The sequence below is a fragment of the Urocampus carinirostris genome, chromosome 3, assembly GCF_059441175.1.
Source record: "Urocampus carinirostris isolate Australia breed hairy pipefish chromosome 3, RoL_Ucar_1.0, whole genome shotgun sequence".
Classification (NCBI taxonomy): Eukaryota; Metazoa; Chordata; class Actinopteri; order Syngnathiformes; family Syngnathidae; genus Urocampus; species Urocampus carinirostris.
In genome coordinates, this window is record NC_142351.1 from 21,860,522 (window position 1) to 21,877,796 (window position 17,275).

The 17,275-nt window shown below is 41.1% G+C and overlaps 1 protein-coding gene across 1 annotated transcript; it reads right to left on the reverse strand.

Annotated features, from left to right (window-relative positions):
* Window positions 1-2,501: 2,501 nt before the first annotated feature.
* On the reverse strand, window positions 2,502-16,966 carry sypl2b (synaptophysin-like 2b). The gene is made up of 6 exons (XM_088331038.1): window positions 16,796-16,966; window positions 16,611-16,688; window positions 12,430-12,548; window positions 12,105-12,309; window positions 10,126-10,317; window positions 2,502-3,628 (listed from the first exon to the last, which is right to left on the reverse strand). The coding sequence occupies exons 1-6, from the start codon at window positions 16,811-16,813 to the stop codon at window positions 3,503-3,505; spliced, it is 738 nt and encodes a 245-aa protein (XP_088187164.1). The 5' UTR covers window positions 16,814-16,966; the 3' UTR covers window positions 2,502-3,502.
* Window positions 16,967-17,275: the final 309 nt, after the last annotated feature.

Consider the following 17,275-nt stretch of genomic DNA (forward strand, 5'->3'; position numbering starts at 1 on the left):
TCTCGAGGGTAGGGGTGTAAACAGTCCATGTAGTGTGTGGGTGGGGTCCTTAATGATGGAGGCAGCCCTCCTGTGGACTCTGCGGTGGTATATGCTCTGCAGAGAGGGCAGTGGAGTCCTGGTGATCCTCTGAGCATTCTTAACCACTCTCTGCAGGCGTTTGCGGTCCATGGCTGTGATACTGCTGTACCAAACAGTGATGCAGCTGGTCAGGATGGTCTCCTCGATGCAGCTGTAGAAGTTGCTGAGGATCTTGCTTGACATTCCAAAATTCCTCAGCCTCCTCAGGAAGTACAGTCGCTGTTGAGCTTTCCAGACCAGCTGTGTGGTGTTGAGGGTCCCTGTGAGGTCCTCAGCGATGTGCACGCCCAGGTACTGAAAGCTGATCACCCGCTCTACTTCAAGGTCCCGGATAAATAGTGTCTGATGAGGTCTCCTCCACTTCCTAATGTCCACTATCATCTCCTTTGTCTTGTGAGGGTGAGGTTGTTGTCCTCGCACCATGTCACCAGACTCGCCACTTCCCTCCTGTAGGCCGCTTCATCCCCCGCAGTGATGCGACCTATCACTGCAGTGTCGTCGGCGAACTTCAGGATGATGTTGTCCTTGTCGGAGGCGACGCAGTCATACGTGAAGAGGGTGTAGAGGAAACATCCCTGTGGGGTTCCTATGTTGGTGGTGATGCTGGCTGATGTCCTATTTCCAAATCTGACGGACTGGGGTCTGCCAGTTAGAAAGTCCAGAAGCGAGTCGCAGAGGTTGGGGTGCTAACTGATTGTGGATAGTTTGTGAGTGTTTATGGGAATAACCGTTTTGAAGGCGGAACTGTAATCTACAAAAAGCATCCTGATAAAAGAACAACAAAATTGCTACAAAACTAAAATGAAATGTTTCTACATATGAAAGTTTCAGGTTACAAAGTACCTTAACAGGAAAATATTGCCTCCAGTTACAAATGTGGTTCAGGATACGAAGTCAAAAATACAGTGCAGTATGTGCTGCCATTCGCCGCTCACAGAGTTCTACCTGGCAACCTGTTGTTGCTACGAAGAGCTATCTTTCAAAATAGACCCCTCGAAAGACATGCAGAAAAACGAACAAGGAGAAAAGTAGAGGAAAACTTTTTCAGGACATAGAAAAAAAGCAAAACAAAATAGATAGGTATGAAAGGTCCTTTGTGTGATCTTGCAAAAAGAATATGGCCGTAATGTATCAACGATCGCCACGATAATTAGATAAAAGCAGATGTCATTGGAATTGAATACTATTATACAAAAATACTATTACAGAAATATCACAATATAAATACTACAGAAATACAACTACAGTATTACTACCAAAATACTACTATGGAAAATACGACTATGGAAATCCTACAAAAATATGACAGAAATACTTCAAAAATACTACTATGGAAATCATACAAAAATATAACGATGGAATACTACAAAATACAACTACATAAATATTTTGCCAGTAATACTAGAAAAATACGACTACAGAAATATTTTGACTGAAGTACAAATTACCACGGTAATACTACAAAAGTATTTTTACAGTAAAACTACAAAAATTCTATGAAAATACAACAGAAATACTACAAAAATACCGCTGCAAAAATATCACTACAGTAATACTATAATACAAAAACACTACAACAGAAATACAACAAATATTACGACAGAAATACAAATACAACATTTGGCAATGAAAATGGATACAGAAATACTACGACAGTAAAACTACAAATATATAACTACAGCAATACAGAAAATACTATGATGAAAATGTTACCAAAAAACTACTAAAAGTACTACAGTTGTACTACAAAATACTGCAAATGTTGAATACTAAAAAATAAACACTACGATAATAGTAAACAAACAAATATAAAATTTAGGGACCAAATACTCCAGCACCTGCGTCCCTCATGAAGATAAGTAGTTGGAAGAGTAATGAATATACATATTTGCATTACTTATCTATTTTCACTACATTTTCTTACACTATGTTGTAATACCAATAAAATGTTGTTCTATTTTATTATACTTTCCTCAATCATTTCAACTTCACAATGGAAAAAGCCCAGTTAAACTTTGATTATACAGTAAAATCCATCAGTTTTCTCCGTCGCTTCTTCTCACTCTAGGGCCAGAGTGCTGGAGTATCCCAGTTAACTTACGGCAGTGGGCATGGGACACCCTGTACTGGTTGCCAGCCAATCAGAGGGATCTAATAATGTTAAAACAATATGATTTTGCGAAGTGGCACCTCAAAAAAATTGATGAAACTAATCTACATAAAAAAAATATAACATGTCTGCATGTACATTTGTTCATCAAATTAAAAATTGAATAAGTCTTGACCAAAATTGTTTTAACCCACGACTCTAAATAGTTGCCCAACCCTGGGCTAAACACTACTCAAATTACGTGCTCTGTACAGAAAACTTCCAACAGTAGTAAAATAAGAAAACTGAATTAGGTGATCCACCAAACCACTTCAGTCAAAAGAAAACCACATTGCTAGGCTTTATTGAAGCATAAACAGATACGCACAATAAACAAAAATTGTATGCAGAATATAGCAAGTAGAAAACCCGATGGTAAGATCCATTACAGAGTCCATTTCATTCCAAAATAAATCCTCAAGTCAAAAGACTTAGTGCTTTTGTCCTTCAAATATGAAATACTATTGGACCTTCATGATGACAAGTCTCTTTACGTTGACAATATTCATGACAACAAGGTTATTTGTAACATTTTTAACGTGTAAACAGATGCATAAAAATGGAATCAAGCATTTTATGAAGAAACAATCATGAGAAATATGGAGTCATGCGATGGATTGCAGCTCATTAAATGCAGCAGAAAAGAAAACAGCACACTTAAAAACAAACATATTTTTCTTACACCAATTATTTAAACAAGCATTTATCTGGGAAACAAAATACTTAAATTCATTCTTTCTACATAGAACTAATTTTTATGATTGAATGTAAGTATGAGAGTCCACCTCTACACAAGGATACAAAATAAGAGCCTCGTTTTGCCCAGTTGTTTTGAATATACGTCCTAATCACCTGAAAGGTAAGTGTAACAAACAATTTCGTTTTTGTGAAAATTATGCAGTCGGAAATGCTGCATTTACGCTGCGTGGTTCATCCATACTTGGGAAGTTTGAGAGAAAAAAAAATTGCCCCCCAAAATATAAAAGCCTTCTAACACCAATTCAACAAGACATTTGGCCCCAATGAGAAGTAGGTGTCCTTAGAGAAACGTGCAGAGCTAAATTCAGAGGATACCCCCCTCCTACGCTTTCTTATCTAAGGTCCAAAGTTTGGATATGATGATGGGTCAATTGAGTATTGGATATAGACCGACGGGACCTTAAGAGGAGGGGCACACCGAAATCTGCAGAGCAAACATCATGCCTAAGGACCCTTATTCAACACTTTGTTGCTCCATGCCAAGCAGGCAGGCCGCAATTGCAGGATGAGCAGTTAGGATGGGCGCCCGGAACCCTCAGCATCCTCAGCAGGCAGGGAAGCAGTCTTGTGGAAGGGAGTTTCCTTGTAGATGAACCAACAGTTGCCACTCCACAAAATGAAGTTAAGGAAACCGAAGATCTGCAAAAACATACAAGAACAGGTTGAAATAAGTACCGGTAATAAATACCAGTAGGCTTCATTGTTCAGCTTTTCCTATTCATGAACAAACAAGATCCAGTACCATTAACTCATTCAGTGACAGAAAGCTTTCTCAAATGGGAAGTGCCAGTACCTCCCAATTTTTGTCATTTTGACACATTTTTTTAAATGCCTTCAGAATATCTAACTCTGTAGCTATATAGGATTAGCCCTCATCTTTCATTGGAAAAAAACTGTGCTTCGAGCTTTTATCATTGTGTAGTAAACAACAGTTGAACATTGCTTAGTTTCTTGAAAATAATCTTTTCCAGAATAACTTTTTTTTCCGGCTTTTCTGAAAGGATGCATTTCAAGCAGAATTTTCACTTAGGTGCTTTTTATCTATTTTAGTTTTTTATATAGTTTTTTTATATATCTAAAGAATGCTTTTCATATACACAAGGGTACTTTGCTTGTTTTGGGGATTTTTTTTGCAAGAAAACTGAGCTTATGCATGAGCAATACATGAACATGGCAAGACATTTTTAGCCTCCGATTTAAGTGAAGGTATCACATGATTTGGGTCATTATGGCAGTTTCGGACGTGCACAAATCGTAATGCCTCTCAGTACCGATGATGTTGAAGGAACTATTCGACCTATGGGCCGACTCAACACTGAAATATGGTGTCATACAATGGATACAGGAAGCAAAAGTAGGCACTAAATTTGCTGACAAAGATCTTATAAATGCCATTCCTGCCATCTAGTGGGGATTTTTCACACTCAAATCATTCCCAAAGGATAGATACTTATAAGCGGCGCTGAAGCCTTTATAACATTTTATTTAGAAAAACAAAGGGAAAAAAAACGTCGTATTTTAACGTTTTGGCATTCAGGGACAATGCTTCTGAGAACCCATTTATATGTTATGGCACTGAATGGGTTAAAAGAAAAACTCTGGTGTGAATTATGTCTTTTGCAGAGCCACAAGTATATCTGGGCGGCACAGCGGCTGAGCGATTAGAGCAAAGCCCTACAGTGCTATACCAGCTATCGCAGCCTCCATGTGCAGAGTTTGCATGTTCTCCCCGTGTCTGCAGGTGTTTCCTCCGGGCACTTCAGTTTCTTCCCACATTGCAAGAAATGTGCATGTCAGGTTAATCGGCCAGTCCAAATTGTCCCTAAGTGTGAATGAGCGAGTGAGTTGTCTGTCTCTGTGTGCCCTGTGACTGGCTGGAAACCAGTTCAGGGTGTCCCCTGCCCACTGCCTTAAGATGGCTGAGATGGACTCCAGTGAGGATAAGTTGCGCAGATAATGGATGGATGGACAAGTATATCTGCAATTTACAGATGCAATTTTTTATCCTGCGTGTACACTCTTAAGCAATTTGATTTTTATATGTTGAGTGAATTGCAAATATATTTGTTTTTGGAACAAATCTCTCCCCGTAGAGGTAAGAGTAAAGGCGGTAATATGTTGCTTACATTTTCAGGTGCAGGAAGTTTACCACAGGGAAACGCTACCTTAATTTTTTGCATGACCCATAAATTTCCATAATTGATACAAAATCCTTGAACCAATACACATTTCATAGTGCCTTTTAGTTTTAACATGAGCCTGTCCTCTTTGATAAGACCTGTAGGGTTTGATAAGGCTTACAAACTAATGCCAGCTGCAGTTAAAATTTAGGGATGAAGTAATGTAATGGCAAAAAGAAGCCACCAAGCAGCAGTGTCAGCGTCATTCTTAAGCAGACTTGTTGAGAACATGGCCACGATTACAAATATTCATAAGAACTTCACACAAAATTCAAGTACTTTTCAATCCTTGAAAACAAAACAATAAAACTCAAGCGTTTCCAAGGATTTTAAGCAACCGTACAAGCCCTGGTTACAGCTGCACTTCAACGGTCATCTAAAAAAAAAAAAGTTTGACAAGGAAATACGAAGGTCTCACTTGCCCCTGCACCCGACACCAACTCCAGCTGCGTCATTTTCAGTTCAACTCTGAGTTATTACGTCACGTGTCTAGGTATCATGTGACCATAAAAGGCTATTAAAAATACAAACACATTAGTACTACCGAGCCAAAATAAAACGTGAATGATTGCTGCATCAGGTAAAATGTGAGCCCTATTTTCTGTATGACTTTTCTATATGACAGTGCCACAGCAATCGTGCTGCGGAGAATAGTGCCAGATTGTAACACAAATGTGATAGAGGAGAATAGTGCCCAATTGCAACATAGACGTGGAAGTCTTCTTTGTGTTGTCCTTGGTGGCTTCCACAGTAGTGGACAAAACTGCATTTGCTTGTTATTGTTTCTCGTGGATTAAAGGGAAATTCAGTGACCTGACATTGCATCCATGCCAACCTTTTGACATTAAAAAGTGGCAGATGTTATCACTACCACCACTTATACATGAGAAACACAATCTGTCACCAGAATAAAAAAAATAATAATAATAACTTGTCGTGGTTTAAAAAAGGAAGTTGCAAACTTTTACCGAAACGGAAATCTATTGCGATCGTGGGAGTTGTTTATTCACACACAAAGATTTACAAAATAAATCAGCCATAGAATAAAATGCTAGTCTTGAGTCAAGATTTGTATTTGTTGTATTTGAAAAGTTTTTGAATTGGTAGGTGTTTTTAATAGGAGAAAAGCGGTAATCTAATGCATAAAAGATTCAGATTCAGATTCAGATCTACTTTATTGTCATTCTAGTACACGTGTATACAGAACGAAATGTCGATAAATCTGACCCGCACAGTTTCCTCGAATGTACAGATATAAGTAAAAGTTGTATTGTATTATGGCTACGTATAGTATTTTACCATACCATAGTGCCGATAGTGCAAGAGGAGTAGCTAACCAGATGTGCAAAATGGGCATTCAGGTTAACAAGTCAGGTAAACAGTAACATTAACACTGTAACAGTAACGCTGTAAGTACAATAGTGCACAGAGCAAATGTGCAAGGAGTGGCAAGCTATAAAGAACTGCCAGTAGTGCAAAAAGTCAGATTAGCAGCCGTTAAGATTTAGGTTAACTATATGTTAGATTGACCATTTAACAGTCTAATGGCCAGGGGGACTAGACTACTGCGGAACCTGGTGGTCCTGCACCGCACACTGCAGTACCTCTTCCCAGAGGCTAGCAGAGTGAACAGTCCATGATGGGGGTGAGAGGGGTCCCCGATAATGTTCTTAGCATGGGATAGGCAGCGCTTCTGGCCAATGTCCTGAATGGAGGGAAGTGTAGTCCCGATTATTTTCTCTGCTGTCCTCGTTACCCTCCTCACACTACCCCAGTCGGTAGCGCTGCAGCCTCCACACCACACAGAGATACAGCTGGTCAGGATACTCTCTATGGTGCCCCTGTAGAATGTGATGAGGGAGGGTGGGGGCAGGTGGGCTCTCCTCATCCTCCGCAGGAAGTACAGGCGCTGCTGTGCCCTCTTAACCAGTGATGCAGTGTTCACGGACCAGGTGAGTTTGTTTGTAATGTGCACCCCTAGGAACTTGATACTGCTGACAACCTCCACAGCCTTGTTGTTGATGCAAAGTGGGGCATGGTTGGGCTGGTTTTTCCTAAAGTCGACAATGATCTCTTTAGTTTTGTCAACATTCAGGACCAGGCTGTTGTCCCTGCACCAGGCCACCAACTGCTCCACCTCCTCTCTGTAGGCCAGGTCGTTGTCGTCCCTGATGAGGCTCACCACTGTTGTGTCGTCAGCATACTTCACGATGTGGTTTGTGGCGGACCTAGGGACGCAGTCGTGTGTCATCAAGGTGAACAGCAAGGGGCTCAGGACACAGCCTTGGGGGGAGCCCGTGCTGAGGTAGATGACATCTGAGATGTTCTGACCTATCCGCACTGATTGGGGTCTGTCACTGAGGAAGTCCAGCAGCCAGTTCCGCAGGGGGGTGTTGAAATCCAGGAGTCTCATTTTGTCTACCAGATGTTGTGGGATGATGGTGTTGAATGCTGAACTGAAGTCCAGGAACAGCATCCGCACATGGGTGTTCTTCTCCTCTAGGTGTGTCAGGCTCAGGTGAAGCGCAGAGGAGATGGCATCCCTGGTGGAGCGGTTTGTCCGGTAGGCAAACTGAAAGGGGTCGAATGAGGAGGGGAGACTGGAGGTGATGTGCTCTTTAACCAGTCTCTCAAAGCACTTCATTATGATAGGAGTCAGTGCAACGGGCCGGTAATCGTTGAATGATAAGATCTGGGGTTTCTTTGGCACAGGGATGATGTTGGCAATTTTGAAGCATGATGGTACTTTGGCTTGGTCTAGCGAGGTGTTGAAAATGTCTGTTAGTACACAAGCCAGCTGATCGGCGCACTCCCTAAGTACCCGCCCCGGAATGTTGTCCGGGCCTGGAGCCTTCCTTGTGTTGACCCCTCTCAGGGTCTTTCTCACGTCGGTTGAGTCCAGGTGGAGTGCCCTTTCGTCCTGATTTGGAACCGCTTTCGCTGCAGTGGTGCCGTTTTGTGCCTCGAACCTTCCAAAGAATTTGTTGAGGTCATTCAGAAAGTCCATGCTAGTGTCCTGCACTGGGGCGGTGGTTGGCTTGTATTTGGTAATGGCCTGAATGCCTTTCCACATATCCCTGGTGTTGGTTTTATTGAGGAAACGTTCCTGGATTTTTTGACTATACGTTCGCTTTGCTAGTCTGATAGCACGGTTCAGGTTAGCCCTCGCTGATCTCAGCGCCTCCTTGTCACCAGATTTAAAGACAAGGTTCCGTACTTTTAGTTGTTTGCGTATCTCAGCAGTCATCCAGGGCTTCTGATTGGCACGGGTGCATATAGTTTTGGTATTGCTGACGTCTTCTGCGCATTTACTGATATAGGCTGACACAGAAATGGCGTACTCATCTATATTTATTTTGTTGTTGTAAGTGGCAGCCGATTTAAACATGTCCCAATCAGTGCAATCAAAGCAGTCCTGTAGTGCCTCCATTGCCCCCTCAGACCACACCCTCACCTGCTTCACTGTAGGTTTTTCTCTGGTCAGCAGGGGCTTGTATGCTGGAATTAGCATAACAGAAAGGTGATCTGATGAGCCAAGGTGGGGGCGGGGGGCTGCTTTATATGCACCTTTGATGTTTGTGTAGGCCAGGTCTAATGTGTTCCTACTTCTTGTAGCAAAATTTACATGCTGATGGAAATGCGGGAGAACTGTTTTCATATTGGCTTGGTTAAAGTCCCCCGCCGCAATAAAAATGCACTCGGTGTAAGCATGCTGCAGTTCACTCACAGTTCGGTAGAGAACGTCCATTGCCTCCTTCGTATTAGCGCTGGGGGGCACGTACACGGCAGTAATGATTGTCGCGCTAAACTCCCTCGGTAGGTAGAAGGGTCTGCAGATCACCGTCAAAAGTTCAATGTCTCGTGAGCAGTGATTCGAGATTATCTTCGCATTTCTACACCAGTTGTTGTTTGTATAAATGCATAGACCGCCACCCTTGCTTCTGCCGGTGAGCTCGCCGCTTCTATCAGCGCGGAAAGCAGTTAGCCCCACAATGCTAACAGCGTCATTCGGGATAGATGAGTTTAGCCATGTCTCCGTCAGAATTAAAGCACAACAGTTCGTCAACTCGCGGTTCGATGAGAATTCCACTTGTAAATGGTCCAGTTTGTTGTCCAGGGAGCGGACGTTGGATAGGAAAATGGATGGTAGAGGCGTTTTGAAGGGTTTAGCCTTCATCCGAGCCGTTAGCCCGGCCCGACAACCTCGTTTCCTTCCCCGGTCACAGCGCTTCCGCTTGCCACTTTTACTCGCTGCTTTGTAGGCCGCTGTGTTCTGTTGACGTAGCACTCCGAGGCTAAGTAAACACTCCAGAGTGATCGTCGAAATTTGCGCTGGATTTCTGGATGTTCGCATATCCAGCAAAAAACTGCGATCGTATGTTAATCTGCAGTTAGAGTTGTCTTTGTTCGCCCTCATAAACTGAGTCGAAGATTGGGGTTTTTGACCAGAATGTGAGAAACTGTCGGGAGCAGATTCAGCCGCAGCCATACAGGGCGCCGCCATTTTGATGAACAGTTGGTTATTATGACAAAGACACCGATGATACAGAAAGAGAAGTATAGATAACTTTCACTGCTTTTCAATGTGGATTTATAAATTGACGACTTGATTTGTTGGTAAAAAAATTGAAATATTGCGAGCACATTGTAAATATTCAATAGAGTACTGTTAAACCTCCAGTGTTGTCCCTGTGATGTATTATATGAATAATGTTGGCAAACACATTGACAAATATCATTTCAACTTTGTCATAAATGTTTACAGACGTCACTGCGGTGTTTTATATTTAGAGGGGATTTGTTGTGGAAAAGAGCAGCTCACCGTTTTCTTCAATGCCACCACGAAAAGATAAAAGAAAAATGAATTTCCCGCACCGTATAAAGTCCAGTATTAACGGCATGAAATCGAACCTTCAAATATAAGCAAAGGATAAAGGAAGAAGAATGACAACTCACCACAGAGGCATTGAGCCGGCCCATGTGAGGCGTTACGCCGGGCGTGCACTTGTTGCTGCTATCCTTACACACTTGGAGAAAAGTCAAGACGTTGGAGGGACTGGTGGCCCACTTGACATCGGACAAGCCTTTGGCCCAAGCGGAGGAGGCCGCCAGCCACATAAAGGCAAAGGCACCAGTCAACAGCAGGTCCTTTTGGCAACAGAGGTTGGTATAGTCAGATGCAAACATAGCATTTCTTTCTTTTTCTGAGAAATCTTTAATACACAGAAACAGCTTCCTTTCTTCTTAACATGCTTTCAGAGCACCATGATGTCGTCAGCTGCCAAGTAAAGCCAAAATTTAATTTACGCTGTTGTGTAAAAACAACAGTGAACAACTAATGCTACCCCTTGCGTGCCTTTCTTTTCTCCAATAACTTTATAGTGAACAACTTTTTTTGAATAATAGTACATCAATCTAGGACTGTGCAATAAATCTTATTAATTCAAATTAAAAAAAAAAACATTCTAAATTGGGAAGCTGATGGTAGGAATTTATTAGATGACTTATAACTAATAACTAGTTAGTTGTGCCATTTAAACAACCTACGAGCAGTATTTTTAGAGCAAGCTAAGAGTGTTACATTTATGTACTTTAAGGGGACAGTCTGTATTATTTGACAACTCAATGTCGTTGTATTGTGTAGGGATATCGAAAGGGTGTGCTAAAAACCACAAGGAAGAACACAAACTACGGAGACTCAAAGTGGCCAAACTGCACCATTTTTTCTTCAATTTTTTTGGGGTGAGTTTTTTTTAGGTAATCGCAACAGCAATTTGGCTGGCAAATATGACAGCTCCCCTAGATGAGACACATGTTAAATAAAAAAAGCAATTTTTTTGACATAAGAGAACAGGATTTTCACGACCATAGACGCACCTAAGTCTCGGATTCTCTTCAAATTGTGCATTGCGCCCTATGTATGATGTAGAGCGGTAGGCGTAGCTAAAGACACGATGAGGCTGCCGTTTAACACTGCAAAGCTTAATGCTCAATTCAGATTTTTGGGTGTAATCCGATGTTTTTGTACGATCATTAACATTTCCAACTGAATGCGACTTGTGACCAAGTACAATCTCCAGTGTCTTTTAAGTGTCTCTCATCTTAACGCCATCATATCCAACTTGCGGGGAAGAGGACGCGTGACGTCACACGCAATACATTGTTAGCGGAAGTACTTATCGATGCTAACGCCATAGCGTATTTAGCAATTTAAAAGTTATTGTGAACAGAGCTGTCCCCCAAATTTCATTTAAATTCAAAACCTCACTTCACCTCCTTTGAATGCTTTCCATTTTTCTCGTCTGCAATGTGTCGATTTCTACACTACGCAAGGGAACACGGGAACTGAGCACCCGGGACAGAATTGAAGATTAATGAAACGAAGGTTCGCAAGTGAAGGAAGCTGAAAAACAAACTCTGACAAGTTATTATCCGTGTGTTTTACTTTGTAATTAACACTTAAATAAACCACAACCAAAATTAGTCTTGCTACTGCTGTATTTTTAAACAGCCACACCTGTATGCTTGTCTGTATTGTAAGGTGGTGCTGTTTCACATGGGGGAACTAACCTCTACCCCAAAAAAGCAGCCTGAAGGGGAAGGGGCGTCGCCAGGCTGAACTTGCCCCTAGGGTTGAATTGAAGGATCAGGGAACTGTAATAGTTTTATTTAATGTATGAAGTGTTTTTTTTTTGCCACTAGAAAGCGCTACATGATACCCACGGTTCAATTAAATACATTTTTCTTGTTTGTAGTTTATTTTATTTTTTTAATTGATTGAATCGTTATCGTCACGATTGACTGATAGAAATGGATATTTTGAAATAATATAAAGGTTAAAAATTACATTTCAGGTCTCATTTGGAGTCTTGTACTAGGCTGAACATTTAGATAGCAGGCAAAATCTTTACCAGAAAAAAAAGAATAAAACTTACTACAATGGGACCTCGACTGGATCCTCTGTACACATGCTGGAAGCCCAAATAGATGACAAGGAAGGCAGTGCTGTAGAGAAATGCCAGCACTCCAATGCACACGTAAAATTGTGCCGATGACGCGTAGTCGCCGGTCAGATAGTAGGTGACTGCCTTGGTATCGTTGGCAACACAGTTTGGAACCTCGTAAGGATGGTCCATCAATCTGCATCAACATGACAAAGGAACAAAAACACTCATATGTTATATGATGAGGGTTTATTTAGTCCACTGCTTTAAAAACCTGGTGGTCTTCTAGCTACCCTTCTTGACGGAGGGATCTTACCTAAAAGGGTAGTTGAAGTTTGCAAGGATTTCTTGAATCTGGCTGCCAGGGCACTGGACGTTGATGCCAGTTATACCACTGTAGCCTCCAGTTGTGGCAAATGCAAATATTGTGAAAACCTAAAAGATGCAATGGATTAACTGTCCAATCAAATTGAGGTACTTGCAAGAAGCTCGTTTTCACTAATCATGAGAACAGTAGGAATGTAATTCGCCTTTAGTCCAGAAACCCAACCGGCCAAATGCCTTACATCAGTAGGGAGGGCACACCCATAAAAGGCATGCATAAAACACTTCTGTAGTTTTAGCTTGGCCCTAGGATTGAGGGGATCCTATGGTTTAAAAATGTTTTCTTTTAGGGGGTGTAACAGATTCATTGAGTCTCAAAAGAAAACGTGGAAAGGTGTTCCCCTATCCCCTTTTACTCACACATGCCTGTCCTAAAATATGAATCAGTAACTATTTTCATCTCCTGTTAAAATGTTTAGTTTTTGTAGATTTATAGCGTGGAAATTTGGATCGTTTTCATTTGATTAAAAATTGGGAAATGTGCAGCTAATCCATTTAACAAAAATGAGTATGATATTTGTATTGAGATTGTCCTTATAAATTGAAACATTGTTATAACATTTGAGCAGCAATAAATGTGCTTATAATGAAAGATGTGATAGAAAGGTCAACTTTGTGTGTCCATGCTTTTTTAAGAACTGTATATGGCCTGGAGAGGGATGGGTGCCACCAGGCTGTATTTGCCCAAGACACACCACAGGAAATGGTGCTCCTACCACATTAGTGGTTAAGGGATCCAACCAACCAACCATATGTGTTTTGCGTCATTTATTTTTTTCATGATGCATAATTATTATATATGGTCTGCATTTACTGTCTATAGCGCTTTTCAAGTCAATAAAGTCCTCCCAAAGAGCTTTACAATGTGCTTCACACTAACCCATTGACACACATTCATGCACCGATAGCAGCAGCAGTCATCCAAGGCAACTACCTGCTTATCGGGGGCATTAGGGATTCAGTGTCTTGCCCAAGGACACTTCGACATATAACACAGACGAGCAGGGAATCGAACCTGCGACCTCTTGATCTAAAGACGAGCGATTTCCCTCCTGAGATACTGCCCATATATATATATATATATATATACATATATATATATATATATATATATATAATTTAAAAGATACAACATTTAATTGATTTTCACTCAAGGCCAACTTAATCCCTTTGTTTGCTGTGCTTTAATGTAATCACAAAACATAATGTTTGTAACATTAAAAGTGTGTATTATTTGAACAGTAGATGTCACTGTATTGTGTAGTGTAACTGAAAACAGGTGCTAAAAAGCACAAGTAAGAACACAAACTATAGACACTCAGAGTGATTAAGGGGTATACAAATAAGCATGACTTGACTTGAAAAGTAACCGAAAAGCACCATTGCCTTGAACAAGGTTTTTAGGTACCTGTAGCAGCAAGTAGAGCTGTCACGATTAGGAATTTCTGGAGACGATTGTCATACAAATAATCACAATTAATGAATACATTGTTCCTTATATTTGACATCAATATATTTTTGAATGAATTACATTTTGTTTACCACTAGGAGGCGCTACACAACACACTGTCCCTTGAACATAGGAGTGTCAAACTTAGTTTGGCTATGGGGAAGGATTCAGATTTTCTGTTCTGAAGTGTGCCAGATCCGTAAAACAATGTCAACTCCAAATTTTCAACTTGGTTTTCCAGAATTATGCTTTAAGATGCCTATGTTAGTAGCCTACCCTACACATTATAACTAAGGATGACAAGGCATCTTTTCTAAAGTCAAGTCATGTTTATTTGTATAGCCCTAAATAACAGGAAGTTTCGAGGGGCTATACAGACTACAGACTACTGTTTCACAATCCCCTGTTCTTAAACTAACATGAGGGCAAGGAAAAACTCAAAAATCACAGCATGAAGAAACCTTGATAACTTATTAACTCATTACCAGGCGAGGATCAGGCGATGGTGTAATTGTAATCCTGTGCAGTCCTTTGAGACATTTTGTGATTAAGGGCTATACAAATAAATGTGAATTGAATTTTATGGGGTGCTCACATGTCAGGCTGCCACAGTTTTACCTTATAGAAACTGGAAGCGGACACAAGTAATAGGTTATGATATTTACCTGCGTGAAAGGCCAGAACATAAGTCCAGTCTTCCATGTGTTGAAGACTAAATACAACCAATTAATAGACAATTTATTTTTATGTTTGGCATTGAATATGTTTATTTTGACAGTTGAGTGAATGCAGTTTTACACCTGAACAGTCACTGCAACATACCAACTCAAAAAAATGAAATGATCTGCATTTATACAGCGGGTTTCAAGTAAATGATTTCCGAAAGCGCTTTACAGTGTGCTTCACATTTCCCAATAGCGGCCTTGTATTGCAGCCATGTAAGACGCTAACCTGCATATTGGGGGTATAGAGTGCTTCGAGGTCCTAAGAATACCCACAATGCATTGCTGGCGGCCATTTTGGAAGTCCACAAAGCTTTTCACTTCATTGTTATTGTTCAGCGAACCAGTTAGATTCTACATTGTAATGCCGAATACGTGCGTTATTGTTGGCTGTTGTAGCCGAGGGGAAAAGGGTGGGAAGGGCTTCTTTAGACTTCCGAAGTGTGTTTACAATCAGGGGATTGAAGTTCAGGAGAAAAGTGAACGGCGAAGACGAATGTGGCTGGCAGCTATCAACCGGTCGAATTTGCCAAAGCTTGACTGTGTTCGTGTTTGTTCTGACCACTTTCTGACAGGTAAATTGAATTATTTATGATGTAGAAATACATTTTAAAAAGGTTATGGGACATGTGTACTTCATGTACATCTGTCGACACCATTCAAGTATGGCTAGGTTAAATACTGTAGGTGTTGCTTCTTGAGTAACATTTCTGAAAAAATATTCTTAAAAGATCTAGATGTTGATCTACTGTTGTTGTAAAAATGTTTAAAAGATGTAAAATGGGCACACAGAATCGATGATGACTTGTCAACAATGATCCATGGTTGTAAACTTGGCTGAGACAAACTCTGAGAATGTAGAACTTTCCCTTTCACAGTCTTGTTTTCATCACCTTCGCTTGTGTGCACAGACACATCCCGAACCCAACCAGACACAAATCTGTCGTAGGCTTCCATACTTTTGTAATTTTGAAAATCCTTCAGTTCACAAAAGGGACTTGGGTGGAAAATAAGATAGTTAACAAGTTCGATGTAAGTCACACACGGCAACAAATCGGAATCAGACTTCCAGTCCTTGTTTTTAATTTTGTAGGGATCGCGTGCTTGCTTGTCTAAACTCTCCACGTAGTTTTCCATAGTGTTGATGGACAAAATCCGTACACAAACAAAGTTAGTTGAGTAAATAAATAGACAAACTGAGTAAATATTTGCTCCTCTCGCTATCACCGCTTGTAATCGACAGACTTCCAAGATGGCGGCACGAAGCCGTGTTACTATTTTTAGCACAAAGCGCGGAGCCCTCTATTAGGGGTTCAGTGTCTTACCCAAGGACACTTCGACATGTAAAACGGACAAGCCGGGATTCGAAGTGGGATCCCGTGATCCCAAGACAAGCGCTCTACTTCCTGAGCTACTGCCGCCCAACACTGCCCTCTAGTGGCCAGAGAGCATTTAGTTTGCATTTATTAAAAAAAATCATAACTTTTGAAAGTGAAGACCCGGATACTCGCTCTTTTTCCCTATTCACTCAGAAATTTATAGCAGGCCGGATTAAAACAAACAACGGGTCGTATGTTTGACACGGATGCTTTAACAGTACATTGCATGGGCTTGCAAGATGGATCAATTTGTGCAAGAGCCACACTCAGATAAACGCCAAATTAACATAGCAATGTGTAACCGTATGTACATTTTGCGGTCATAGTGCTAACATTTAGCCAGCTAATTAGCGCGTGGTATCACGGAAATAGGTCACATTTAAACGTCATAACAGCTTCACTATGCTGTACCTGTTGCTTTTGGAAATAATTCCAAGATGTTTTTTTAATGTTAGTGTCTGTAATCACAAGACGAGACGAGGAATCAATTTATCAACTCATTAGGTCGGGAAAGAAGAAATCACGAGACGGTTTTTAACTGTATGGCAACGAACGAACTTACCCATTCGAGCAACCGGATAAAGGCCAACGGCTCTTTGAGGGGACCCAGGTCGAGAGTAAATCCTGAAGATAACACTTTCTAAGAGACGATGGGAAAGGGGTGGGGGGAAAGAAATTCCATATTTTCTACGAAGTCACTCTTTGATGTCCAGTTTGTTGTGATTCGAGTGTTTGCGTTGTTGTTACCTGGGCAATAGATTCCATCGTTTTTCCCCGCAGAAAACGATCACGCTGAACGTTAAATGCTGGTTTCGATTCGAATCTGGAGTTCTTGTCAAAACTATTCCTCAACTTCAGCAGGATGCAAAGTGGAAAACACGTGATAATGACGTGTACGGAAGTTACGGCTTCAGCGCGTTCTGAACCCCACTGGAGTTCTAGACTTCACTAAAATATGATTGGAAGTAACATCCTAGAAAGACACGTCCGACGACTAGTCCTGCTGTAAAAGGCGCATATATGATACTGTTATCTGAATCCCGTTCAGCTAACCTTACATTTGAGTATGCCCCTTGAACAAAGTATTTGTTTTAATTTGTTATGGATGCAGCAGCCGTTTGCATTGCACAAGGGCGTGTCATCCCCACAACACGAGTGGGGAATGCATACGTCAAGTTGCCATCTTGGAAAAGGATAACTTACATGTCGGTGTCGACGCCGTATTGG

Bases quoted from the DNA above. Each gene is read 5' to 3' on its own strand.
- sypl2b (XM_088331038.1), bottom strand. The intron at 12,549-16,610 runs GTAAGTTCGTTC...TGCATCTTTTAG, and splicing joins TTATCCGGTTGCTCGAATGG to GTTTTCACAATATTTGCATT. The intron at 12,310-12,429 runs GTAAGATCCCTC...ATGTTGATGCAG, and splicing joins AACTTCAACTACCCTTTTAG to ATTGATGGACCATCCTTACG.